The sequence below is a fragment of the Dasypus novemcinctus genome, chromosome 16, assembly GCF_030445035.2.
Source record: "Dasypus novemcinctus isolate mDasNov1 chromosome 16, mDasNov1.1.hap2, whole genome shotgun sequence".
In the NCBI taxonomy this organism is placed as follows: domain Eukaryota; kingdom Metazoa; phylum Chordata; class Mammalia; order Cingulata; family Dasypodidae; genus Dasypus; species Dasypus novemcinctus.
The window spans coordinates 57988939-58015339 of record NC_080688.1 but is presented as its reverse complement, the minus strand read 5'-3'; the positions used below and the strand labels follow the sequence as shown (position 1 = coordinate 58015339).

Here is a 26401-nt window from a genome sequence, read left to right as displayed (position 1 = left end):
CTCCTTACCCTTCCCGTCAGCCATATCGTAAAGCCGGCAAACACGGTGTAAAGTGCAGAGATGTGTGGAGATGACCAGTTATGTGGCATTTGAAGAGGTCGTGCCCGCCCGCGGGGAGTAGGGAGTAGGGTTGATAGGACCCAGGGTTCTGAGACTGCAACATAGTGAATTATCGCAGTAGGGGCAAAGGTGGCAGGTCAGTCAAAGCATAGGCGGGACTTCCGGCTGGAGCGGAAGCCATTAAGGAACTGAGTCCCCCGGCTGCTGCTGCCACCACAGGAGGAGAGGGATACCTGCCCAACCCTCCTGCCTTGTCTACGTTCTGCCTGCTTCACATTGGAAAGCCAGCGTTTTCATTGCCTTTGTCGGTGAGCCTCTTGAGTTCTCTTTTATTAAAAGCCGGTTTTTCTGAGATATAATTTACATGTAATAAAACACATCCATTGTAATGTACAGTATCGTGGATTTTCGTAAATGTAGTGTTGTCCAACCATTTGGATTATTTCCATCATCGCAACAAGTTGCCTCAGTGCCCTTTTTAGTCAGTTCCAGCTCCCACCTGTGGCAATCACTGATTTACTTTCTGCCTCTAAAGATTTGGCCTTTACTGGAAATGAAACCATACAATATATAGTATTTGTATCTGGCTTCTTGGACTTGGAACATTTTTTTTTATAAGTTTGTCATATATTGCAAAACTTGTCTGGTTTTTGTCATTGGTTCCTTGGAGTAAAGCTTTACATCTTTAAAATTTCCCCCGATGGGAGTGTCTTTTGTTATATCAGGACCACACCTGACATCCTATGTTAACTAGATGACTAAAGGTGGGGCCAGCCTCACCAATAGTCTTTGAGGGGGTGGGAGCCTGGCCAACACCAGAAAGACCAACCACTTGAATTGGGGTTTGAGCCATGTCATATCAACCAGACCTCCAGGACCTGTGTGAGGGAAGGCAGGCTGGAGATTGAATCCAACCCCAATCCCATGAATCAGAACTATGTAATAAAACTCCATATAAACTCTGGATACTGGAAGCTTGGGTGAGTTTCTTCCATGATTGCTATGCAAGAAGGGTGATGTTTTTGACTCTTTTTTGAGAGGACACAGAAGCTTGAATTTGAGACCCTTCCAGACCTTGCCCTATGTATTTTCTTGTTTGTGGCCTTTTCATTATAATAAAACTATAATAATAAGTATAGCACTTTCAGTAAATTCTGGGAGTCATTATAGCAGATTATCAAACCTGAGGGGGCAGTGGAAACCCCAACATTTGTAGCCAACTGGTCAGAAGTGCAGGTAGCCTGGGGGCCCCTGCACTTGCCATTGGTGCCTGAAGGACGATCTTATACAGGATTGCTCTTAAACTGTGGAGTTTGGACTAACTCCTGGTAGTTTCAGTAAGAATTTAATTGACTTGCTGTTGAAAAGTGTTCCAAGTTACTGCAGTCTTTTGTACTTGGTGTTAGAAATTTTTGGACTTACATGGTTGGTGGTGTCAAAAAAGTGGGATTTGGTAGAATGACCCTGACTCCTTGAAACTTGTGCTTTGGGAAGAGAAAGAAAGAAAGAGCTTGGGAGGTGGGGAGGGCATGGGAGGGGAGGAACTTTATTTCTGGGTGGCCATGGGTCACCCATGGTATGGAATGGCAACTGTGCTGGAATCAGTTACTAAAGATAAGTTACCAGCGGAATTTAGCAATGGCGGTAGACCCAAGTCCTGAAGAGTTGGCTCACTGAATACATAATGAAGTGCAAAATAATAAGCATGCTAATTATGCAATTCCTTACGTATTGGTATCTATAATAGCAAAAATGAAAGTAAGAGTGTGCTGGGGTGAGGCCAATCCCAGATTTCAGTGGTCTGAGCTAGGATGACTAGCCTCAGGGCTAATCCCAAAGGGAAAAATTATGCAGGACAACAATAGCATCTCTAGAACTTTTTTTTTAAGATTTATTTATTTATTCCCCACCCCCCACCCCCCTCCGTTGTCTGCTGTGTCCATTCGCTGTGTGTTTTTCTGTGACTGCGTCTATCCTTAGCAGCAGCACCGGGAATCTGTGTTTCTTTTTGTTGCATTATCTTGTTGTGTCAGCTCTCCATATGTGTGGTGCCATTCTTGGGCAGGCTGCACTTTCTCTCGCACTGGGCAGCTCTTGTGCATGGGGTTCCCCTATGTGGGGCACACCCTTGCGTGGCATGGCATTCCTTGCGCAAGTCAGCACTGTGCATGGGCCAGCTCCACATGGGTCAAGGAGGCCTGGATTTTGAACCACGGACCTCCCATGTGGTAGACGGACGACCTATCCATTGGGCCAAGTCTGCTTCCCATAGAACTTTTTCTTACTAAGAAAAGAGTCTGGTGAGAGAAGGTCAAAACTAAGAAACTACTAAAACTAGAGGGGTTAGTATGAAGGAGTTGTCTAATTTTGTGGATCAGAATCCTCAGTTTACCTTTATTAAAATGGATTGTGAAAGTTACTAATTTAGGGGAAATATCTTTGGTTTTGAATACTGCAGCGTGGAAGAGCATGTTTGGGTTGATGCAGGATCCACAGCTTACTGCTATTGAACAACCACAGATAGCTATACATGATCCACACAGAAGGTAGGTTATTCCCAATGGGACAGCTAGCCTTGGGCCTAGATGAAAGCCCCTGTAAAGTTTTGTTTGTTTTGTTTTTTAATCCTTTTCCTCTTACAAATGCGAAGTGGAACACCCCAGATGAAGCAGCTGATATGCTTCCTGTGCAAGCTATGCTGGATTTGCTTTATGATGATCATGATAGTCATCCTTTGAATATGCCCCTTACTCAGGTCATGGTAAATCCTGTGATAAAGGGGTTCCACTTGTACTCCATGTCTGAGAAGCCTTATCAGATTTGCTGTCTCATCTTCCTCTTGGATGTTACAGATGCTAAGAATAGTAGTATAAGTCATAAGAAAATGGATACAGACATAGGGGAAGTTCAAAGGACCCATCCCAAATGGGTAGAAATATTTAGATGATTATTAAGCGAAGGGATATGTAAAGCAGATTTTGATGAGGTTGAAACAAAGGTCCTAAAGTAGCATTATCGTAAGTTAGGGGGATGGGACCCAAGATTAAAGGACCCTAAACAAGTTTGCTTTATTTATCCTGGCTTGGAGGAATTACAAAATCCAGAAGGCAAAGATAACTGAGAAACCCTGATCTGGAATAACCTGCGACAGTGGTAGACATGTTATTCAAGATAGAAATGGTTGGAGGAGCCAAATCCCAGCTTGAATCCCACTGCCACATGCACTTGAGAGGGTAAAATGGACAGAGGGTTGAGGAGAGAAGTTTCTTGGACTTCTTTATAATGGAGACTCACACACTGTGTTTCTAAAACTTGCTGATGAAGTCCTGATGGAAGCTATGGTTACATTGGAAGGATATGGGGATGCAATGGATAATGGGATTAAGAGAAAATTGGTATGTCTGAGCAGGTTTTATGTTAAGTGGTTTTATCTCCTTTATCTGAATGTTCTGTGGGATTGGATATTATATCTGCCTGTGAGATACTTCTCCTATATAATATTATAAAACTAAAATCTGTTGGTGAAATCCTAACAAGGGCTACAGTTAGATTGGGAAAGTACAGGAATGCAGTGAGTACTAGGTTTATGGTGAAAATTGGATCATTTGTACTTTATGGGAAGTGATAATGTCTCCTTTACTTGAAAGTGGTATGGGAATAGATATTGTGTCTGACTGGAGGATGTTTCCTCTACCTAGTATTGCAAAACAGAAGACACATAAATGTGCCATTCAGCTAATATTAATTTGAAATGTTAAATAGGAATCAATAAGATTACACAGGCCCACACAGGTCATTATCCCAAACAGTATAGAATAGGAGCTCAGGCGCTGGTATGGGCAAATTACCCGTAAATAGCAATTTGTAGATTATATACTGGGGTTTTGGGTAAGAACTAGAGAGCACTGCTTAGCAACGACAGCTGAGATGTTGTACCAGAAAATTTCCATTTGAAAGACATTCATCAGTTAATGAACATTTGAGTTGTTCCGCTTTTGGCTATTATGAATCATGCAGTGAACATTTGTGTAAAAGTCTTTATGAGGACCTGTTTTCATTTCCCTTGGATAGTTATTTAATAGCAGAATTATGTTGTATGATAAATTTCAAATTGTGTTGTATGTTTAATTTCAAACGCAGGTCTTTTTAAATCAGATTTACATGGAAAAGTTTCATAAAAAAGCCAGCTTATTGAAATTAAAATTCAGGTTGCTGAAGAAAATTCTAATAGTCTCATTGATAATTATGTATCCATTTATTTATTTATGGGACACTTATTAAGCTGGACATTGTACTAACTATTCAGTGCTATGCATAGTTAACTAAACATCACTGATTTGTCATAATTGTCATCCTTTCAAAGGATAATGATTATCAACATAACAATCATTTAGTCCTGTGTAAAAAAGGGTTAATGGTATATAGATAGAACATATTGAGAAGTTGTTTTTGTTTTTATTCACTTTTTACTGAATTCCTGAAAACTAACTTGTTTGATTATATTAGTTTTTTCTTCTAATAGTATCTAATTTTACAGCACAAAATGTAAACTTTGGCAATTACAGATTCTGTTGATGGCCCAAGTAGCCAGAGGTTTGGGGAGATGGTGAGTGTACAAAGCTATATGGAAATGAGAGACAAAGGCATGAGGGAATAGTTAGGGAGGCCTGGCTTTCCCGTGGTGACTGACCTAAACTCAGCTAAAGGTCAAATGCCATTAGTCTCAAGGCAGATAGTGGTGGTTATGAAATAATGTAAAAAAACTGAAGGTAGATGCTATTTCATTCAGAAATAGGTTATTCTGCTTATTTGAGCTTATTTATTTTTATCCATTACCCTCTGTTGAGACTTCAGTTTTAAAATTGCAATACTGGCAATGGCTACATTAACTTTTGTTTTGGAAAGAATCAAAGACATGGTGTAGAGGGTTATCTGGTCAGATTGTTCCAATGGAAAATTATTGTGGTTTAAGAATTCTTTTAAATTTACCCCAAGTTTACACTTTTTAAAAAAATCTTGAAATTCATAGTGCTTTACATTGAGTCTGGTACACAATCAATGCATAATATCTGTATTACCTAGCAACAATTATTCTCATTCTTCCCAGGATCATTAAAAATCTCATCCAACTATGTCATCAGGCCATAGTCCAGGATTTCATGATGTAAAGCAATACTGACATTGCTCCTATTGATTTAGATTTAAGAATGAAAAACCAAGCTATCTGACCCTCCTACACACCTATCATACAGTGGTGAAACAGGGACTGGATAACTTCAACATAACCTCTTATTCAAAAGATGAAGAATTGGTGCAATCTAGAAGTCACTGTTCCGTAACAATTCTAAAATATCACTAGGCAAATGTTGCCAGGTTCCCCTCAGTGAATGTTTCTTGCTTAGAGCTTGGTTATGCTCTCTGGGAGTGTCTCCCCAGTCATAGTCTCCATGGACTGGGCTCATGGCTTTGCCTTCTGAGATATCCTTTTTCCAAAAGAAAGAGCCTGTATTGGTAGGTAAATTGCCACTTTGGACGGCTTCCTGACCATATAAACTTGGGAGCCCAGGAACCTCTTCATTTTGAGCAATCTCAGTCCTTTTCAGTTCAGACTGGCCATGTTTTCATCAATACAAGTCTATTAAAATTTTTTCAGGTTTTATTTCTTCTTCCCTTCCCTTCCAATTATTTGGGGCTAGGCTTTGGCTGACCTGATCTTTGTGGGGGTAGGGTCTGGAAATGAGCGTTCAGGTTAGTTATAGAGAGGGTAGATGGAACAAATAAATAGTTGCAATGAGAGAAGTGGGAGCTAGGGTTCTTATTGTAGGAGAAGGAGATTGCAATTATGATGAGGAAGAGTAGGATTATAACTGGAGGTTGGTGCGAATTTGTATACACGATATACATACAGACACATACATGTCCATATATAGAATTTTCAGGGTGTTTGTATATATTGTGAGTGTAGATATATACTTCCTAGCTCTGAGAGAAGTCTGGTGACAATGAGAACATCTGGCTCACAGATCTTCATCTGTAAATACCTTCTCAACTGAAAGGAACTAGGACTTCTTGGAGAAATGGTTAATTCCAGGGCTGGAACAGAGCAAGTATAAGAGAAGCCAGAAGAAACAAAGGACTCAAGGAATGTTGGGACCATGGCAAGGGGACATGGTGCCAGTTTGAAGGTAGGCCAGTGTGGAGGCAATTAAACCATCAAAATAAGTTGTATCAGAATGGATTCAATAATAAAATATAGTAGGAATCCATTAGAGTCCATGTTGATTTAAATAAATTAATGTAAATTAATGAATAAATTATTAATGGAAAAGTTCTACCTTGTAGTATAAGGCCAATTAACAGGTGCAGAAGGAATGGAATTAGAATGTCACCATTTGGCTTCTACCGTAGTAATAATTAATTCGGGCAAGACTCATCAATCTGTGTTAAAACTGGTGGGTAAAAGTGTGTTAAAAGACAGGATATTTACATATTCTCAAAATATCTCCTCATAAAACTCTACTTGTTAATTTACGTTACTTTACAATGGAGAAAGCTGGGAGACACTTTCTTAACCAAGTAATGAAGTTATGTCCACCAGGGAGACTACAGTTGGACATCACATGCCTCCTGATAGATGCCTTGAGAACACAGCATTACTTCTACAGTATTCCTACCAAAAACGTAAGTTGTGGGGGACAAACCCAAACAATGGAGATTTCTTCAAAGTAATTGGCCTGTGCTTCTTAAAAAGGTAAAGTCAGGGGAGCAGATGTAGCTCAAGTGGTTGAATGCCTGCTTCCTGTGTAGGAGATCCTGAGTTTGATCGCTAGTACTTTCTAAAAACAAGCAAACAAACAAACAAAAAACCCAACTCTCATTAGGGAGTGGATGTAGCTCATGGTTGAGTGCCTGCTTCCCATGTATTAATACAAGGTTCTGGGTTCAATCTCTGGTACCTCCTTAAAAAAAAACGGCCATGAAAGATAAGACTGGGAAGCGGACTTGGCTCAATGGTTAGAGTGTCTGCCTACCACATGGAAGGTCTATGGTTCAAACCCAGGGCCTCCTTGACCCGTGTGGAGCTGGCCCATGCACAGTGCTGATGTGCACAAGGACTGCCATGCCACGCAGGGGTGTCCTCTGCGTAGGGAGCCCCACATGCAAGGAGTGTGCCCCATAAGGAGAGCTGCCGAGTGTGAATAAAGTGCAGCCTGTCCAGGAATGGCACCGCACACATGGAGAGCTGATGCAGCAAGATGATGCAACAAAGTGACACAGATTCCCGTGCCACACGAAAAGAATGCAAGTGGACACAGAAGAACACACAGCGAATGGACATAGAGAACAGACAACTGGGGCGGGGGTGGGAAAGGGGAGAGAAATAAATAAAAATAAATCTTTAAAAAAAATACATATTTAAAAAAAAAAAGCTAAGACTGAGCAGTCATTTCAGATTGAACAAGACTAAAAATATGATACCTAAAGAAAAAGCATGATCCTAAATTGGTTCTTGGACTTAAAAAGGCCATTGTTGAGACAACTGGTGAAATTTTAATGCAGTCTGTGTCTGAGTTTGCCAAGCTGACACACACCTCATAGTGGGTTGGCTTAAAAAGAAATTTATTAGCTCATGGTTCTGAGGCTTAGAATAAGTCCAAAATCAAGATATTGGCAAAGGTTGCTTTCTCACAGGGTCTGTAGTGTTCTGGTGCTTGCTGTCAGCCATTCATCCTTAAGGTTCCTTGGTTTGTGTCTCTGCCCCCTGCCACAGGGCAATGTTCTGTTCTGGTTTGACTTCTGGGTTCTCTTTAAAAGGTCTTATGAATTTAGACCCACCCTGATTCAGTCAGCCACACCTTAACTCAGAAAGACACCTTCAAAAGGTCCTATTTACAATGGATTCACACACAGGGGTGCTGATGAAGACTGTTTTTTGGGGTACATAATTGAACCTACCACACTGTGGATTAAATGGTAATATCAGATCAGTATTTCTGATTTTAATGATTGTATGTAGAAAAACATCCTTATTTTCTGGAAATACACTGCAGTATTAAGGGTAATGGGTCTCATTTGTGCAATTTATTTTTGAATGGCTTAAGACAAAATTACACATATAAACACATACATGTAACTTAGAGAACATTTTTAAGCAACATCTGCCATTATTTTCTTGTCAGGCTTCTCTACTTGGTCTGGGGGTGAGGACCAGTAGGTTAGTGACCTTCTCTGAACATAGGAGAGTAAATAACTGTTCAAAACCAGGGCTTTGTCAGTAAGAAAGAAGGGGACAGAATGACTGGCAGGTAGCATCCAACCGTGTTTGCCACAGTTACAGATCAAGAAATAATTTCTATAGAAGATATGGATTTGAATGGTACACTTGAGAAGGCAGACATGAAATCCTCCCCTTTGAGCCCCCTTCTCTTTTGGGAGAGCAAACTCTTTCATATGGTTTGAAGAGAGGAGAAACTCCCATTCTCTCTAGCCCACTGTCTTGGATAGGGTGCCAAGCAGTTTGTAGTTTCACAACTGTGTCATTATATGCATTTTCAGTGGGACGTTTATTCTTGTGTGAAGCTGTCTTGAATACTGCAGAACATTAAACTTCCTTGCCTCTCCCCCAGTCATTGGGATAATCAATAACCCCCATCTTCCAATGCCTTTAAGGGGATGGTACCACCCTTAGCTGTGAACCTTTTAGGCAGCTTGTTTCTTTGCTCAAGTCATATTGCGTTTTCTTTACTCTCCTGCTTGTTCTCTGCCTTCTGACCATACTAGCCACAGTTTGGTATTAAATACTGTTTCCTTCCTCAAGGTCCCTGAACATACTAATCTATATGTCAGGAAAGTCTCTTCCAGGTGGCAGTGAAGGGACTTGGGATGAACTCATCTTGGCTGGCTAGGTAGTAAGAGACAAATTTCCCTCCCCTGAAGGGATGCAGAAGACATCACGATGGCCCAGTTAAGGTGAGCAGCGGGCCTTTTCTTATTTGAACCATGGTTAACTAGCAAATTGTTTAATATACCCTGAATAATATCTTCCACAATTCCTAGATTAGGTCTGAACATTAAAAAGGACATAAAATCTATTCCTGCTTTGCTTTGTTGCATTTTGGGATCTTTAAAAATGTAATTGCAAAGAAATATGTCAGGCCTGGTTAACCTTTTCTCTCAGATAGCCCCAGGGCTCACCCTGTTCTTTCCTTGAGGCCTCTGATCAGAAGCTACCTAATCAGAGGTACTCACAGATTCTGACTAAAATGGCAGCTCTGCCCATCACTCCCTGTCCTTGAACTCTGCCTGATTTGCCTTCAGTCCTTAAGACCCCTGGCATATTTTTCTTTGTATTTCCAACCTAAAGCACAAATCTAGAATGTAGGCTTTTGTTCACAGATGGATCCCCAGCATCTATAATAATTAGTGCCTGGTAGAGTTGATAATATATATGTTCAATTAACAAATGATAGTCACTCAGCTTCTCTGTAGTTCTGCAATTTCATGTCTGTTTCTCCATTTCAAGGCCCATGCTCATTTCTCTAGTAGAATCAAACTCATCTTCTGAGTAATTTTGTGCTGGATTTTGTGTTCCTTGAGCACTATTTAATAGGACCATTACAGACAAAAAAATATTAGAATCCAGGGAAAAGTCTCGTCTATTTATTGACCCACCCATTCAAAAACATTTACTGAAGGCCTGTGCTGGGCCAGACACTGAACTAATAATCAAGGATACAACAATAAGACCTTATCACATTTTCACAATAAGAATAGAGTAGAAAAATGGAATACAAGAGGGGCAAAAGAAATGCACCCCAAAAAGCCACAAAAAAATGAAAGAAATGCACCCAGCAAAGTAAAAACATCCAAAATAACCTTGTTTGGAAATTCATATAGTGAGACTGTATATAAATGTATCAATTGTTCCTAAAATATTTATTTGTCTTAAAGTTTATCATATTACATATAAGGTATATGAAGTTTTTAATACCATACATATTTTTAAAAGTATTACCAGCAGCCATGGAAATTGAATATTGGATTTTGGTATATGTGTTATACACCCTCAAGGTAGATAAAAGTAAAAAAGTTTTGGTATGCTTTTTTCTTGAGGATATAATTTTTTCCTTCAAAATGCAAATATAGAAAAAATGGAGTAAGGCTGCAGCAAGAAATATTTGTGTTATCAGAGTAACTAAGCCTTAAGAATGTCCTCTGTCCTGATACATTTCTTCCCCTGCTCTGTTCCCTACCATTGGTCCATGGAATGTTAAGACTAAAAGAAAATTTTAAAGGATGTCTCATCTACTGGTTCCTTAGCTGTGCACAATGCCTAGTTGTGCATTGGAATCCCCTGGAAAGACCCCCAGTTGCACAGTCTGATTTAATTGGTTGTTGGTAGACTGGATATATTTACATTTAAAAAGCACCCTAGGTGGTTTTGATACATCTAGCCCCTCCTTGGTCCCCTGGTCCTTGGGAGTACAGTCTGGTCAATGTGGTCTAGCTCAGCCTTCTCTTACCAGATGCAGGAGCCTCAGTTCTGCCTTCTCCAAATGGTCACATGGGTAGGATGCTGTCTCCTGTGGTTACTGATTCCATTTTTTTTTTAAACTAGTCCATTCTTTATTCAGATTTCCTTAGTTTTTACTTAATGTCCCTTTTCTGTTCCAGGATCCCTCACAAGTGCTATGCATTTTTTATAGTGAAGTATTTATCAAATCATTCCTTTGGCAAATCAGTATATTTTCTGTATTTGACTATAGAAAATTCACTGTTTTTTAAATTTATCTCAGAAAACAACTGTCTTTCCATTTGGCACTAAGTTTATTCCTGGGAAGCAGATGTGGCTCAGGCATTCGGGCTTATGTCTACCATATGGGAGGTCCAGGGTTCAATCCCCAGGGCCTCATGGTGAAGGCAAGCTGACCCACGCAGGAGTGCTGGCCTGTGCGGCAAGCTGGCCCATGTGGAGAGTTGGCACAGCAAGATGATGCAACAAAAAAGACACAAAAGAGAGACAATAAGAGATGCAGCAGACTAGGGAGCTGAGGTGGCACAAGAGATTGAGCACTTCTCTGTCATTCTGGAAGATCCCAGGATCAGTATCCAGTGCTGCCTAATGAGAAGACAAGCAGACACAGAAGAACACATAGCAAATGGACACAGAGACAAGGTGGGGTGGGGGAGGGGATAAATCTTTAAAAAAAGGTTTATTCTCAAGGCATTCACTCTTTGGATTTTATTTGGAGTTCTGTGATCCACCTAAAAACATTACTGAAAACATTAGAAATTACTTATAAAATGCTCCTGAGACCCTTAATCTGGTTATTTTTTCAAAAATGTTAACATTAGATATATGTGCAAGTATATAAGTAAGCTACATAATTATTTAGGTTAAGGCTTATTTTATCTGTATGTTTCTACTGATGATGTTTCCCCATCCCAAGGCTAGTATGTGGCATAACAAGTAGATCTAGAAATTTACTTTATTTACTACTGCCTATATCTTTGGTAACCCTGATAAAGGAAATGGAAAAATAAAACATGCAAAAATAACTAAATAAAAGGGATAAGCCTTGTCTCTTTGGTATTAAAGGCTAATGGACCACACAGCTTCCTAAGTGCATACATTGGAGGTCAGTACTATCACCACTGTCTCAGTGAGAAAGGAAGGCTAAGAGAGTTTAATAGTCAAAACTGTCATCACTGGAGTGTGACTAATCCAACTTCAGATTCCAACTTTGCTCTCATTGGCAGCCTAATCTGAGGCAAATAATTTCTTCCCAGATGAGCAACATTATTTATAGGTAAGTTTTTGATTGCATAAAGGTTACATCAAAAGTATGGGGGATTCCCATATACCCCACTCCCCCCCCCTCTATTTTCCCCTATTCATAACATCTTATATTATTGTGGTGTATTTTTTACACTTGATGAACAAATATTGAAGCACTAACCAAAGTCTATAGTTTACAGTTTACTTTTCACTGAATGTGTAATGGCCTGTATGACATGGTAATATCATGCAGAACAATTCCAATTTCCTAAAAATGCTCAATGTTCCACTTATTCTTCTCTTACCCTCCCCTCAAAACCTCTGGTAACCACTATTTTTATATCAGTGTTACCAGTTCTTCTGTTATAATCGTAAGTCCATGGTTGTATTCTCCCTTTATGTTTGTGCATTCCTCAATCTTGAGGATTTTGGGATGGTGATGGGGGGCAAATAATTGAACTGCCCTAAACTTCAGTAACCTAAACAGGAAAATGGTAAGACACAATTCTACTTCATAGGACTGTTATAAAGAATAATGATTTGAAATAAGGGCATACGAAGCAATAAGCATAGCCCTAATATGTAATACTAAGTCTTTAAATAATGTTGACTGCTACTATTACAATATATATCCAACTGAAAACTCCATAATGAAATGAGCTAGAGAACATTGAACACTAGTATATGGCGGATAGCAAAAATCAGATTGTATCATCCCTTTATTTAGGAATGTTTACCAGACCTTTTTCTTTCCCATAGCCTAACTCTCAACTGCTATCATCCACATTTTGTCCCCAACTCAGAAATCTCACTCTGAATACTTACAGTGCATCACACTAATTAAAACCATGTACTTGACAATGGTGCAAAGAGTGCTTGAAACAATAGAGAATTTGCAAATAATTCACATAGTAATGATAAAGAAAAATGCAGACTACATTGTAATGGTAGAGCTCTGCACAGTGTTGTGTAGTTTATAAAGATGAGTAAGACAGTTTTTGTCTTACCATCAGTTAAAACAGAAGTCAGGAAACTACTCTGACCACACGTATTCATTTATGTATTGTCTATTGATGCCTTTGCATTTTAACAGCAAATGTCTTTCAAAGCCACAGATATTTACTATCTGGTCCTTCATAGGAGAAATTTGCCAACCCTAGAAATAGGACATACAAGTATAAAAATATCAAAGTGTACTACTTGCCTATGTAAGAAGTATAAATAAAGAATTATGGGGAAGCAGATGAACCTCAACCAGTTGGGTACCTGCCTACCACACGGGAGGTACCAGGTTTGGGTCCCAGTGCCTTGTAAATGAGATAAGCAGACACTGCACCTGCTGCAACGAGCTAGATTCCACACTGCAACAATGATCAGATGCCTAAATATGCAGGTGCTGCAGCCCACAGGGAGTGGATATGGCTCAGGCCACTGGGTACTTGCCTCCCATGTGAGAGTTCCTGGGTTCAGTTCCCGATATCTCCTGGAGAAGGTGAGCAAACAATGAGCAGACAGATGAGAGAACCATCTGGGGGAGAGGGGGATCAATTAAAAAATTTAAGTTAAAAAAAAATTATGGGTGTTCAGAAGGTGGACAGAGAGGACACTTTGAACAGGACATTCAGAAGACTTTTGGAGGAGATGCTAATAGAAACAATAGAAGAATGAGCATGTGTGTGGATTAAAAATGTCTGGGCAAAAAAACGACAAAGGAAAGAAAAAGATGAAAGATGGAGGTTATCAATAAATTTAGACAAATTCTTTCAAGACGATTTGCAAATGTCTTTTTATCTTTACTTTTTTCTAATCAGCATGTATGTTTTATATAAACTACATTCCATATGCCTCTAGGACTTCTTTCGATTACATGTTTGCTTTCTAGATGGTAACCCCACTCTAAAGAGGCAAGCTCAGAGATAAGACTTTGATGACAAATGTTTATTACCATGGCATTCTGTGAAGCATAGTTATTTTTTTTTTTTAAGATTTATTCCCCCGTCCCAGTTGTCTGCTCTCTGTGTCCATTCGCTGTGTATTCTTCTGTGAGTGCTTCTATCCTTATCAGCAGCACTGGGAATCTCTGTGTTTCTTTTTGTTGTGTCATCTTGTTGTGTCAGCTCTCCATGTGTGCAGTGCCATTCTTGGGCAGGCTGCACTTTCTTTCATGCTGGGCGGCTCTCCTTACGGGGTGCACTCCTTGCACGTGGGGCTCCCCTACATGGGGGACACCCCTGCGTGGCAAGGCTACTGCGCATGGGCCAGCTCCACACGGGTCAAGGAGGCCCGGGGTTTGAACCGTGGACCTCCCATGTGGTAGGCGGACGCCCTATCCATTGGGCCAAGTCTGCTTTCCTGTGAAGCATAGTTTAACCTTCTTTATCTTCCTTCTTTTCTGGCGTTTGGTATTTAATATTGATTCAGCACCAAAAGAATGAGATTTTTCTTCTAAAACAAAGTCAAACGACTGTGAAACTTAATTTGTTAATATCATTCTTGTGTTGCTCAACTCATTTATGGATGCTCCTTTTTTCAAAGTTCCAAGAGGCAGAAAAGCTAGATTGTAGTAGTAGGACTTACAGACCTAAAAGGGGGAAAAACACTTAAGCTGCTGAAAACTAAGTCTGCATCAAAAAATAATTTATTGCAGAAAACAATTTATGCCTACATGAATACATAAAAATATCTTAGGCTCAATACTTAAAATTTGCTGTTGTGTTGTTTTTTGGGGGGACAGTTCAAATAACTATATTTTTATATACTACTTTACATACTTAGAACCATAGGGAAATGAAAACTAGTTTTCAAGACATTTTTGTATTCTATGTTACATATACTTAAAACTTGAGAACTGTAGTTTAAAACTAGATTTGCAAGAGGAAATGACTGGTTTTTTGTTTTTTGGTTTTTTTATACATAAAAGCCATTCTTAAACTGTAAAAGAATGAGGCATAACATGTAAAACTTTAATTTTAAAGTAAGATAAACTAGGCAAAGACAAAAATGAAGTAAAGAACAACAACAAAAAAAACCTTTTAAACTGAGACAATAATTCAAAATCGTATGAATGCTGTCCTGATTTGAAGAGATGAGGGGGAAAAATATGACATTTTAAACCAAAAAATTAAAATATTTTACTATTTAAACATAATGTTCCTCCATATATTCTCACAATATGTACATGATCCTGGAACAAGCTTCTTATTTCTTAGCTTATTAACAATGTGTACATCTGAAAATAAATATATACAATATTTCAAAACAAATTCCTCAAGACCATATTTAAGAAATGACATCCAAGGAATCTGGATTCAGGCACTATATAGTATTTAGGAAAAACAGTATCTTGAAGGTTGTTTTCTCTTCCATGCTTGTTACTCTGAAGTCTTCATTATACACAGGTTGCTTTGAAAGTAGTTTTCCTACCAAGTCAAGCATCTTGATGGGTCAAACACAGTTTCATTTTCTCCAGTACTACAAATGCAGAATACAAATGGAAAATAATTTACTGTTCACAAATGAAGATAAACAAGAGTCTATAAGGTTTTTAAAAAAATGCTTTGAAAGAAATGAACATGATTCTTTAAAAGTAAACTCATCTAATTTGAGAACTTTTTCAAAAAGACTACTTTTAAAAAGGAATCACTTTGCTAATAATTGTCATCAAGATGACTGCAGTTAACCACAGTGTAAAAGATTCCTGAGGTTTGACTTAATCAGTTTATATAAGAAAATATTTGGGAAGGAGGGTGCTTGATCACCTAAGCTCAATATAACCCAATTATTATATATTATATAAATATAATATGACAAGCAAGAACATCTCATCTAGCACCAGGAAAGCAAAAAACCCCACTAAATTCTGCAGTGATGAGATGATTAATATTTTGGGCGGTATGCTTAGTTCTTGGTGTACCACATTTTTGAAGAGACTGAAAACCTATAGTTTTTTCCATAGAATGAAACCTGTCCATTCCAGAGAGAATCTGGAAATCAAAAGACTTAATCCTGAAAGAACAAGTATGGCAGTCAGCCCAACAGAAAGAAGTTTTGAGACCAACACAGTAACAGTCTTCAATATTAATGGTATATCACAAAGGAGTAAAAAAAACAGTTTTAGCACCTATTTTGTGCTAGGCATCCTCACAGTTACCTCATATATAATGTTTATAATGATATGTTACAGTAGCCTCTTCTTTATCACTATCCCTCACATTTTGCTTTTGGTGAAATGGAGAGAATTTCACATATTTAATTTTAAGGGTATTTAATGCAAAAAGAATCTGCAACAGTTAATGGTTATTTTTAATATGTCAGATGTTGTCAGTAAGGACGCTGATACTTTTGTTTGGGTGTATACAATGAGGCCTACATACCTCATGTGCCTGTTTAATTATAAGATGGTGATATCTTGGGGGAATTAAGGATGCTGTTTATCTGTAATATAAAGTTTCTACAAACTTCACTTTGCTGTTTATCTGTAATATAAAGTTTCTACAAACTTCACTTTGGTACTATGCAAAGAAAAAGTGAAGAGAAAAAAAACTGAGCTACAAGTGTGTATGCATATGCACATGTGTGTATGTGTAAAAATGAAGGCCAAGAAGCTGACTGATTTTAATCTGTTAAGTCAGCAATTCTAGAAAGAGTGTAAGATTTACTTTTGATGCTAATAAAAGGAATAAACTATATAATTTAAGAAGTTGTATAAATATTTTCCTTAAAGGCAGAATAAGAGAATTAAAATAATCAGCTTAAAGAAATTCTCGGTACTTGTATAAGCACATGCATTTATTTGCCGTCTACTATGTTTCAGGAACTGCTTCAGTTAATATGGGAGATCGCAAAGATGCTTCAGATAAAAATGCTTATATAGAGAAGCCATAATAGCACACTCCTTCAAAAGTTGGGCAAATGGGTGGGGAACTCATTTCCCAAGCAAAGAGCAAAGGGGCATAGCACATGGTCGGGAGGGTTTTGGGTGTGAGGAATTGTCACCTGTGGGTAGGCATCAGAGCTACAAAGAAAGCTCCTTTTGAGGGCTAGTGGAAGAGCAGGATGATTGGAAATACAAGCTAAAGTCAAATTGCTAAGGGTTCTTACTGACATATTAGGAAATCTATATTATCCTCGAAGCAATTTAAAAAATGAACATGCAAAAAATGAACGTGTGAATATTTATTTTTGATGTGTGAGAGAAAAGCTACTAAATTGATGATCTCTAATATATTTCCTGAATACTTCAAAGTGGGAGAAAAACAGTAATACTGTATAGCAGAGCCAGTCCCAAAATACTCAACTTCCTGTACATCTGAAGAATTATAATAAGAATTTGCTATAAAATAGAATGGCAGGTTCCTGAGGAATAGATCAACTCCCCAAGGTGTCCATCTTCTCTCAGGCCTCTAGGCACTTCCAAAAGGGAAAGCTCCTCCTTCCTTCCCATTCCTTTCCAAGAGTTATGCAAGCCAGGTGGCAAGTACCCATCCCTTAGAGCTCCTCTGCCTGAATCCTGCCTGCAAACCTTTTTATTGTCCTTTCTGCTCCCAGCCCTCTGGTCTTCATTTCCCACTTGACATCACTGCTGGACATTGCTATTAAGCTAAGGCCCTCAGGTTCCAATCCCAGCTCTTGTCTTTGAAGAATTTGTGATGCTGGTCAAGTCCCTTTGCTCTCAGACCCTTGGTTTCTCAACTGGAAATGGGCTCAAAAGCTCTCTCATCTCTCCAGCAACACTGGCACAGACTGGAGGACTTGCACATGAGCCATATGATGGTCCTTCTCAATAGGAGGGTAGCAGCCAAGAGAAGCTGAAGGGTTAGACACTGCGTTGTCTGCCCCAGTCCTCGATCCTCTACCCATAAAAGCATACAATGAAAAATAAATAAAAATGGAATGGCAGGAAAACACTTTCTATTTTATTTGTATTATTAAAAGCAATTAAGGAAACAAGCATGGCAAACCTTATCAAGGATTATATGCAACTGTTTGCAAACCTTCCTTAGAGAAGATTAGGATATTAAAATCGTATGGATTAAAGCTAAACTGCAGAACATTTTACTTGAAACTTATGGGGCATTTTGCTAACTGCTATTACAATAATTAACTGATCATAAAGCCTCAAAACATTTATCATGAAACCACTGCCTGTATTATTTATTTTTTAAACATCATGGATTTTAATGGGCAGTTTGCGGCAGTGCTGATAGCAGTGTGCTGAGAGTGTACATGCTATTCAAATGCAATTCAAGATTGGCTTTGGCCACTGTGCAAAGGGACTGTTATCTCATATTTACCATATTTATCAGGGATTAACTATTCCCAGTGACTCCTTTTTACATCATAGTCTCTTGGCTGTTTTTAAAACTTATTCCTTACCCCCTTCCCCACCATGGTCAGATGAAAGATTAGGGAGAGAAAAGGTAAATCAGTCTTCACCTATAAAACAGGTCTGGTTATATACTTTCTTCATAGGTATGAGGATTAAAGGAGGTAATGCAAAGAAACCACTTTAAATAATTCCTGGCACATTTAAGTTATTGCTATTATTATTTCTGTTACCAATATTATTCCTCTCAGGGTAATTCAATCTGGGACACAAAATGATACAAACCTGTTTTGTATGAGTAGAGTCATGTTGTTTATTTAAGCTTCTGGTGAGAGAATCATCTAGCGCTTTAGAAAATTACAACACTTTTAGAGCAGAAGAATTCCTATTTGTCCATAGAATGCACTACTTTTGGTTTTGTTTATTGAAATATTTTGCACCTGCTATTCTTTATTTGTAAAATGGGATCAAACTAAGGCCCATATAATGTAAATTCAGAAAGGAGGCTCTTTTCTCTTCTTTTAAGGGCATGATATTGTGTGTATGCAGGAGGATGCAACCTGATGTCCCAGTGCAGTTTTTAGTTATTATACAGAGTATCATGTGTTTAAATTGGGAAGGAAAGGGTATATAAATATAAATGTAGATTATATATTTGCCACACTGAGAGATAATTCTTTTTTTTTTTTGGGGGGGCTTTCTACATGGCTATTAGAATATTTCAGAGTACTGTTTTCAACCTTATGAGAAGTATGAGTAAAGTACTTAAGTAAATCAAGACTAAACCTAGTGAGCAATGAGGATTCCATGTTACTCTAGTTTGACTTACAAGAGGGAATATGAGAAGGGAAAAGAGTTCAATTTGCAAAGAGAAATCAGTTTTCATGGTCAATTTATATAAACAGGAAAGTTAAAAAGCACGAACAGAATAAAAGGCAAGAGTGTGTCACCAAAAGGAAAAAAAACTCTAACATTGATATAATAATGTTAAACACATGCACAGTAGGATCTGTAATTACACTTACATATCTTGAGTACTATTAATGTTTTCAACCTGCAAAATTTTGTTAGTTTTATTTTGTACCTACATGCTCATGTTTCTAAAGACCAAACACCACTTAACTGTAGAGCAGAGAATATTAATAATGATAAATTCATGAACTGGGGTTTAAAATATGGACATTTCCAAATAAAGGCCAATTATATGTTTACTAGAAAAGAGTCTGTGTTGATTTAAAAATTAAGGTGTACTTTATCACCTGTTCACTTTCCATCAGGACCCAAAATAATACTAAATATCTAGGCATAAAGACTTTACACAAAATAATTGAAGGAAAAAGTAAATAAAAATTTTGTGCACGATAATTTTCCTTTTCCACAATGGGTATTAGCTGATGAATGGCCCTTAAATACAGCTGGCTTCCTTAACGTATTAAATAAGATCAAACGTCAAAGTTCACAAATAAAATTCTATTGCACTATATTTAAGAAAGATACAGTAGGGTTTAAAAGTATATCTAAATATTTACTATTACAAAGGGTTACAAACCAAATCAAAAACGAAATTACTCTGACCCTCTGAAATAGTGACTTTCAAATAATGGGAGAGTTAACACCAGTGCAACACCAGACTGTCCAAGGCAATTTAAGTATGTACATAGGAATACTACCAATGTGTTTATACAATACTGGACATAGATTATGTTTACAGTAGAGTAAAACTATAGAGAAATGGGCTTGAATGGTTAGTTGTCCAATTCTGGAGAGACTCGCTGACCTAGAAAGTAGCTTTCTAGAAAGTATATCAGAGTACAGCAATTACAGTGGAAACATATCCTATGAAGGGGTTAGGTGTTAAAGGCAAGGCGGGAATATAAACAAACACAATTATTCATGTAAAGTCCTTCAGGTGATAACACATTAGAGGCAAGCACCTCTCAAAAAGTCTAAAACAGGAAGCTTCCCTTCAACACAGATGAAAAAAAACAAAAACTTTAAACAGCAGATGGCTTGAATTTAGAGGTCATGTTGTACAAAAACCAAGAATCTTCACTACTGGAATCACATTCAACATGGTAAGATGCCATAGTATGAGAGGCACTTGGAAAATGAAAGACTTTTGAGGGAGTTTCTCTCACATTTATTAGAGACGTACCCTTTGGGAGAAATATCAGGTATAAGAGCAGTATTTTTCCCCCTTTTAGTGGTTTTGATTTTTTGTTATTTGTTTTTTAATCCACCCAAGTATATTTAATTGAATTCCCTTAAGTTAAAGGCATGTAAGATGTGACTTACACATTAATGTGCTGACAGTTACTAACTTTTCTGCCTGGATCTGGGTTTTTCCTCCTTGAACGCAACATGGGCTAAGTAAGCATTCTTGTTAAATAGATGTGGGTGATGTGTTCTTTGGTTCTTGAGCTGGGATTTTTTTAACCCAATCTGTTCTTACTACTTTTCTATTCAATCTGGAAAAAAAATACCTCTATGACCCTAGATAATTACCAAGATTTGGTTAGCTACACTTAATATTTATTGAGATTAAGAAAAACCACACCCAATTGTCCGGATTCCCAACATCACTCAGTAACTAGAAAGGTAGAAAACAAAAGCAGAAACAGGAGGAAATGGACTTTACTGAGAGAGAATACTACTGAAAGGCCTAGTTTTGGAGCTGAAACTGACCCAAAATGTAATCTCTACATTTCTCATGCAGGCAAGACTAGAAAGCACTTTAATGATCATTCCAATAGGAAAAGAGTTCTGATGATGCAAATTCAAAGACGATGACCCAAATAAAATTATTTTGCAGTGTAAAATTTGTACCACTAATAGGTGCATGTTGCTAGGTAACAAATATTGCAGTGTTTAATCTCTACCCTTCTAAGGAATTGAATTGTATTATGTAAGAAAACAAACCTTTTCAGCATTTCAACCCAATAGTTGTATCTGGCAATTTTCAGACTTTCAGAATGTAATTTCTTTTATGCTGAAACAACTAAACTTTTGTTAACACATACCAGTCTAACTCCTTTTTTTTAATTAAAAAAAAAGGTTCTATAATTCATAGTGATTAACAGGAGTATAATATTAGCATAAATCAACTGGCAATACTGGCATTCTTATAATGCAACAAGTGATTAAAAAACTAGGTGCTGGTCATTGGAATTTGAGTGTACACATGATTTATTAGTATCAATATTTAGCCTATATATATGTAGAAATCTGACAGTTATATAAAAAAATAAACCACTGTAGAGATTAGTTAAGAAACAGATTTGAGGTTCTGGGAAAATGGGGTGGAAGTGGGTAGGCAGAGTTTGACCTTCTCACAACAAAGCAGCAGCAGAGAGGGGGCAGAGACCTATCTGAAGGAGCGGCCTAGGATATATCTAGAAAGGGAAGGTGCTCTGACTCATCTAGGAGAGTCCTGGGAAAATAAAGCAGCCAAGGGAAAACCATGAGTTGCTCACCCCTGTGGCTGGAATGGCACATATACCCTGCCCTCAGGGTAAATAACCTAGGTAGAGCTTGCTCCTAACAGACTGGGAGGGGGCATTCCCTGGGAGGAAGAGGGGTCTGGGAGAGTGGAGAGTGATTTCTTTGCAGTGAATTTGGCTAGCTGAGACCCCTTTGAATCTCAGAAGGGACCCTGACCTGACTGGGAGAGGGGGTGGGGGTGTCTCCGCAGGAAGGCTGTCACACCTGCCACCCAGGTAAAGAGAGGAATTAGATTAGAGAGGGGGCTGGGACAGATAGCTGCATAATCAGCCGGACTCTGGCAAACTGCTAGGAATCTAACCTGCCTAAGGAAAAGGGGGCAAATAGCTTTCTGAAAGGCTCACTACACTAAGGAGACCGTTTAGCTTAGTGGAGGCATTCCTGCCTTGCATATACTAGGTCCCTGGTCGATTCCTGGCTTTTCTTAGAGAAGTGATCCACCAGGTTATGAGGCTTCCAGCTGAAACTTTTTGACAGGGAACAAATAGGCATTTTTTTGTATTAGTTTTTTTTTGGATCTATTATTTATTTATTTTTAAAAAGTTCCTTTTTTTCCTACCTTATTTTACTTGCTAAAACTTGGTTCAAAACTTGCAGAGGGCAGGCTGCAGGGTGATTGACTGATGAACACTTGACAGCCTGAGAAGCTCCTTAGGGGCCTAAGGGGAAAGGCTGTCTTTCCGTTTTTCTTTTTTTTTTTCCTTTTTTCTATTAGTTGCTGCTGTCTTATTTCTTGCTTGTTGTATTTCCCCTTTGTTTTCCTTTTTTCTTTTACTGATTTTTTCTACCTACACTATTTCTTTTATTTCCTTCATTTTTCTATCTTCTGTTTTCTGTTGTTCTTTCATTCCACCTTTTGTTTGGTCTTCAATTTTTCCTGTTTTTATTTTTCTGTCTTTTCTATTTTTACTTTTTTTCCTCCTCTTCTCATTATTCTGCCCATTTAGTTTATTCTATATATTTTTCTCTATTTTTGTTTCTCATTTCATTGTTTCTATTTCACGTTTTTATTCTTATTCCTCTGTATTTCCTACTCATGTTAATTATTCATTTTCCAAGGTCTTGTATGGCTCCTCTTCTACCTTTTACTATTATTATTATTATTTTCTTCTTATTTCTTTCCTTTCCTCTGGTGCTAATTTTTTTTTCCTCCAGGAAACACAGAAAACAGCAAGGAAATAGAATAAGAGGAAAGAAGTGTCAAAGTGAAACTTTACCACACTCACAAAAACAACAAAACAAAACCCTGGAGTGGAAAAGAAACCAATCAATGGAATAAACCCATCAAGATAAACAGATGCCTAAACACCAATAAAAAATTACAAGCCATACTAAGAAAAAGGAAGACATGGCCCAGTCCAATGAACAAACTAAAAAACAGGAGGGAATACAGAACATGGAACAACTAAACAGAGATGTCCAAACAAATATCATGAATCAACTTAATGAAGTGAAGGAAGAGATTAGGATATTAAGAAGATACTGAGAGAACATACTAAAGAAATTATAAACATGTAAAAAGATAACAGATATGATGGTAATGGCACAATGCAAGAAATAAAAAATACACTGGCAGCACATACAGCAGATCTGAACAAGCAGAGGAAAGAAAGAGTGACGTGGAAGGCACTATCTGACAATTAAGTCAGATAGTAGAATAGATAGATAAAAAGACAGAAAAAATCCAGCAGGGACTTAGGAATCTGAATGACAGTATGAAACGCACAAACAATATGTATTATAGGCATCCCAGGGGAAGAAGAGAAGGGAAAGGGGACAGAAGGAGTGTTGAAAGAAATAATGGCTAAAAACTTCCCAATCCTACTAAGGGAGATGGATGTGTATGTCCAGGAAGCACACTGCACCCCAAACGGTATAAATCCTAACAGGCCTACTCCGAGACAGGTACTTGTCAAAGGAACTAGCAAGAGAAAAGAGATCCATCATATACCAGGAAGTTTGATAAGATTAAGTGCTAATTTCACATATGAAACCATGGAGGCAAGAAGGCAGTGGTATGACATAGTTAATTGCTAGAAGAAAAAACTTCCAGCCAAACAAACCTGGCATTCAAAAATGAGGAAGAGTTCAAAATATTCACAGATAAACAGAAATTTAGAGTTTATCAATAAGAAACCTGCCCTTCAAGAAATACTGAAGGGAATTTCTTCAGTATTTCTTCAGTATGAAGGTTGAAAGGAAAAAACAGGAGAGAGTGTTGAAGGAAATTATAAGAACAGGTAAAAGATAAAAAGAGAAATAAAAACAGCATATGGAATATATAAGCCTAAAAAATATGGCTAATGTAAGTAATTCCTTGAGAGTAATAACACTGAATGTTAATGGATTAAACTCTCCTGTCAAGAGACAAAGATTGGCAGAATGGATAAGGAAATATGACCCATCTATATGCTGTCTACAAGAAACTCAAACTCATCTGAGACCCAGGGATGCAAGGAAGCTGAAAGTGAATGGCTGGAAAATAATTTTACATGCAAACAATAACCAAGAAAGGGTGGGAATAACTACACTAATATCGAACAAAATCGACTTTAAATGCAAAACTACTGAAGGAGGCCACTATATATTAATAAAAGGGATAATCTAAGAAGAAAAGAATAAGTGAACGTTTATGTACCTAAAAGAGTGCCTCAAAATACATGAGGTAGATACTGGAAAAACTAAGTGGAGAAATAGATGCCTCTACAATTATAGTGGAGGACTTTAATAGACCATTATCAGCATTAGACAGAACATCTTGACAGAGAATCAATAAAGAAATGAAGACACTGAATAATACATTAGAGGATCTGGACCTAATAAACATATAAAGAACATTACATCCCAAAACAGCAGTATATACATTCTTCTTTAGTGCATGTGGATCATTCTCTAGCTTAGACCACATGCTAGGCCACAGAAAAACCCTCATTGAATTGAGAAAAACTGAAATTATACAAAGTAATTCCTTTGACCACAATGGAATGAAACTGGAAATCAGTAAGGTGCAGAGAGTCTTATCAGGCACAAACATATGGAAGTTAAACAACACATTCTTAGAGAAACATTGGGTCAAGGAGGAAATCACAAAAGAAGTAACTACCTTGAAATGAATAAAATGACAACACAAAACCTATGTGATGCAAGAAAAGCTGTAATAAGAGGGAAATCCATAGCTATAAATGACTATATTAAAAAAGAAGAGCTAAAATCAAAGACCTAACTGCACATCTGTAGGAATTAGAAAAAGAACAAAAACCTAACTCCAAAGCAAGAAGAGGGAAATAACAAAGATTAGAGCAGAGCTAAATGAAAATGAAAATAAGAAAGCACTAGAAAAAATAAAAAGCTGGTTCTTTGAGATAAGTATTAAAATTGACAAGCCCTTAACTATTAATAAAGAAAAAAAGAGAGAAGATGCAAATACATAAAATAAGAAATGAGGAAGGGGATATCATCACTGACCCCACAGAAATAAAGAGTATCATAAGAGGATACTTTGAAAAATTATATGCAAACAAGATGGATAATTTAGATGAAATGGACAAATTCCTAGAAACACATAAAAAAAGCAGCCCACATTGAAAAAAAAAGAAATTGATGAACTCAACAGACCAATTACAAGTAATTATAATTAGTAATCAAAAACCTCCCAACTAAGAAGAACCCAGGACCAGATGGCTTCACAAGTGAACACCAAACATTCTGGAAAGAATTAACACCAATCCTACTTTATTAAACTCTTCCAAAAAATAGAAGTGGAGGGAATGGGAACTTTGCCTAACTCTTTCTATGATGCCAAATCACCTTAATACCAAAGCTAAACAAAGACACCACAGGAAAGGAAAAATATAAACCAATCTCTCTAATGAACCTAGATCCTAAAATCCTTAACAAAATACTTGCTAATAGTATTCAACAACACATCAAACAAATTATATACCATGACCAAGTGGGTTTCATCCCTGATGTGCACAGGATGGTTCAACATAAGAAAATCAATGTAATGCACCACATAATCAGACTGAAAGAAAAAAAATCACATGATCATCTCTATAGATGCAGAAAAATACTGAACAAAATACAGCACCAATTTCTGATAAAAACACTTCAAAAAATAAGAATAGAAGGAAACTTCTTCAACATGATGAAGAGTATATATGAAAAACCCACACCTAACATCATATTCAGTGGTGAAATCCTAAAAGCTTTCTCTCTAAGATCTGGAATAGAACAAGGATGCCCACTTTCACCACTCATTTAACATTCTGTTAGAAGTACCTGCTTGAGCACTAAGGCAAGAAAAAGATATAAAAGGCATCAAAATTGGAAAGGAAGAAGTAAAAATTTCACTGTTTGCAGACTGCATGATCCAATATATAGAAGGCCCTGAGAAATCTACAACAAAGCTTCTAGAGCTTATTAATGAGTTCAGTAAAGTGGCAGGTTGTAAGATCAATGTGCAAAAGTCAGTAGCATTTCTGTACACTGATAATGAGGAAATTGAGGAGGAAATCAAGAAAAAATCCCATTTACAATAGCAACTAAAAGAATCAAATACCTAGGAATACATTTAACTAAAGATGTAAACAACTTGTACACAGAAAAATACACAACACTGTTAAAGGAATTCAAAGAAGACCTAAATAAATGGAAGAATATTCCCTGTACATGGGTAGGAAGACTAAACATCATTAATATGTCTATCCCACCCAAACTGATTTATAGGTTTAATG

At 37.6% G+C, this 26401-nt stretch overlaps 1 protein-coding gene and 1 pseudogene across 1 annotated transcript in view; one reads left to right on the top strand and one right to left on the bottom strand.

Annotated features, from left to right (window-relative positions):
• Positions 1-214: 214 nt before the first annotated feature.
• LOC101412456 (STING ER exit protein pseudogene) overlaps positions 215-26401 on the top strand; it is a 131846-nt pseudogene continuing 105659 nt past the window's right edge.
• PIK3C3 (phosphatidylinositol 3-kinase catalytic subunit type 3) overlaps positions 14460-26401 on the bottom strand; it is a 195244-nt gene continuing 183302 nt past the window's right edge. Inside the window, exon 25 of the mRNA XM_058277607.2 lies at positions 14460-15310. Within this exon, the coding sequence (XP_058133590.1) occupies positions 15296-15310 (15 nt within the window). The 3' untranslated portion in view covers positions 14460-15295. The remainder of the gene's footprint in view (positions 15311-26401) is intronic.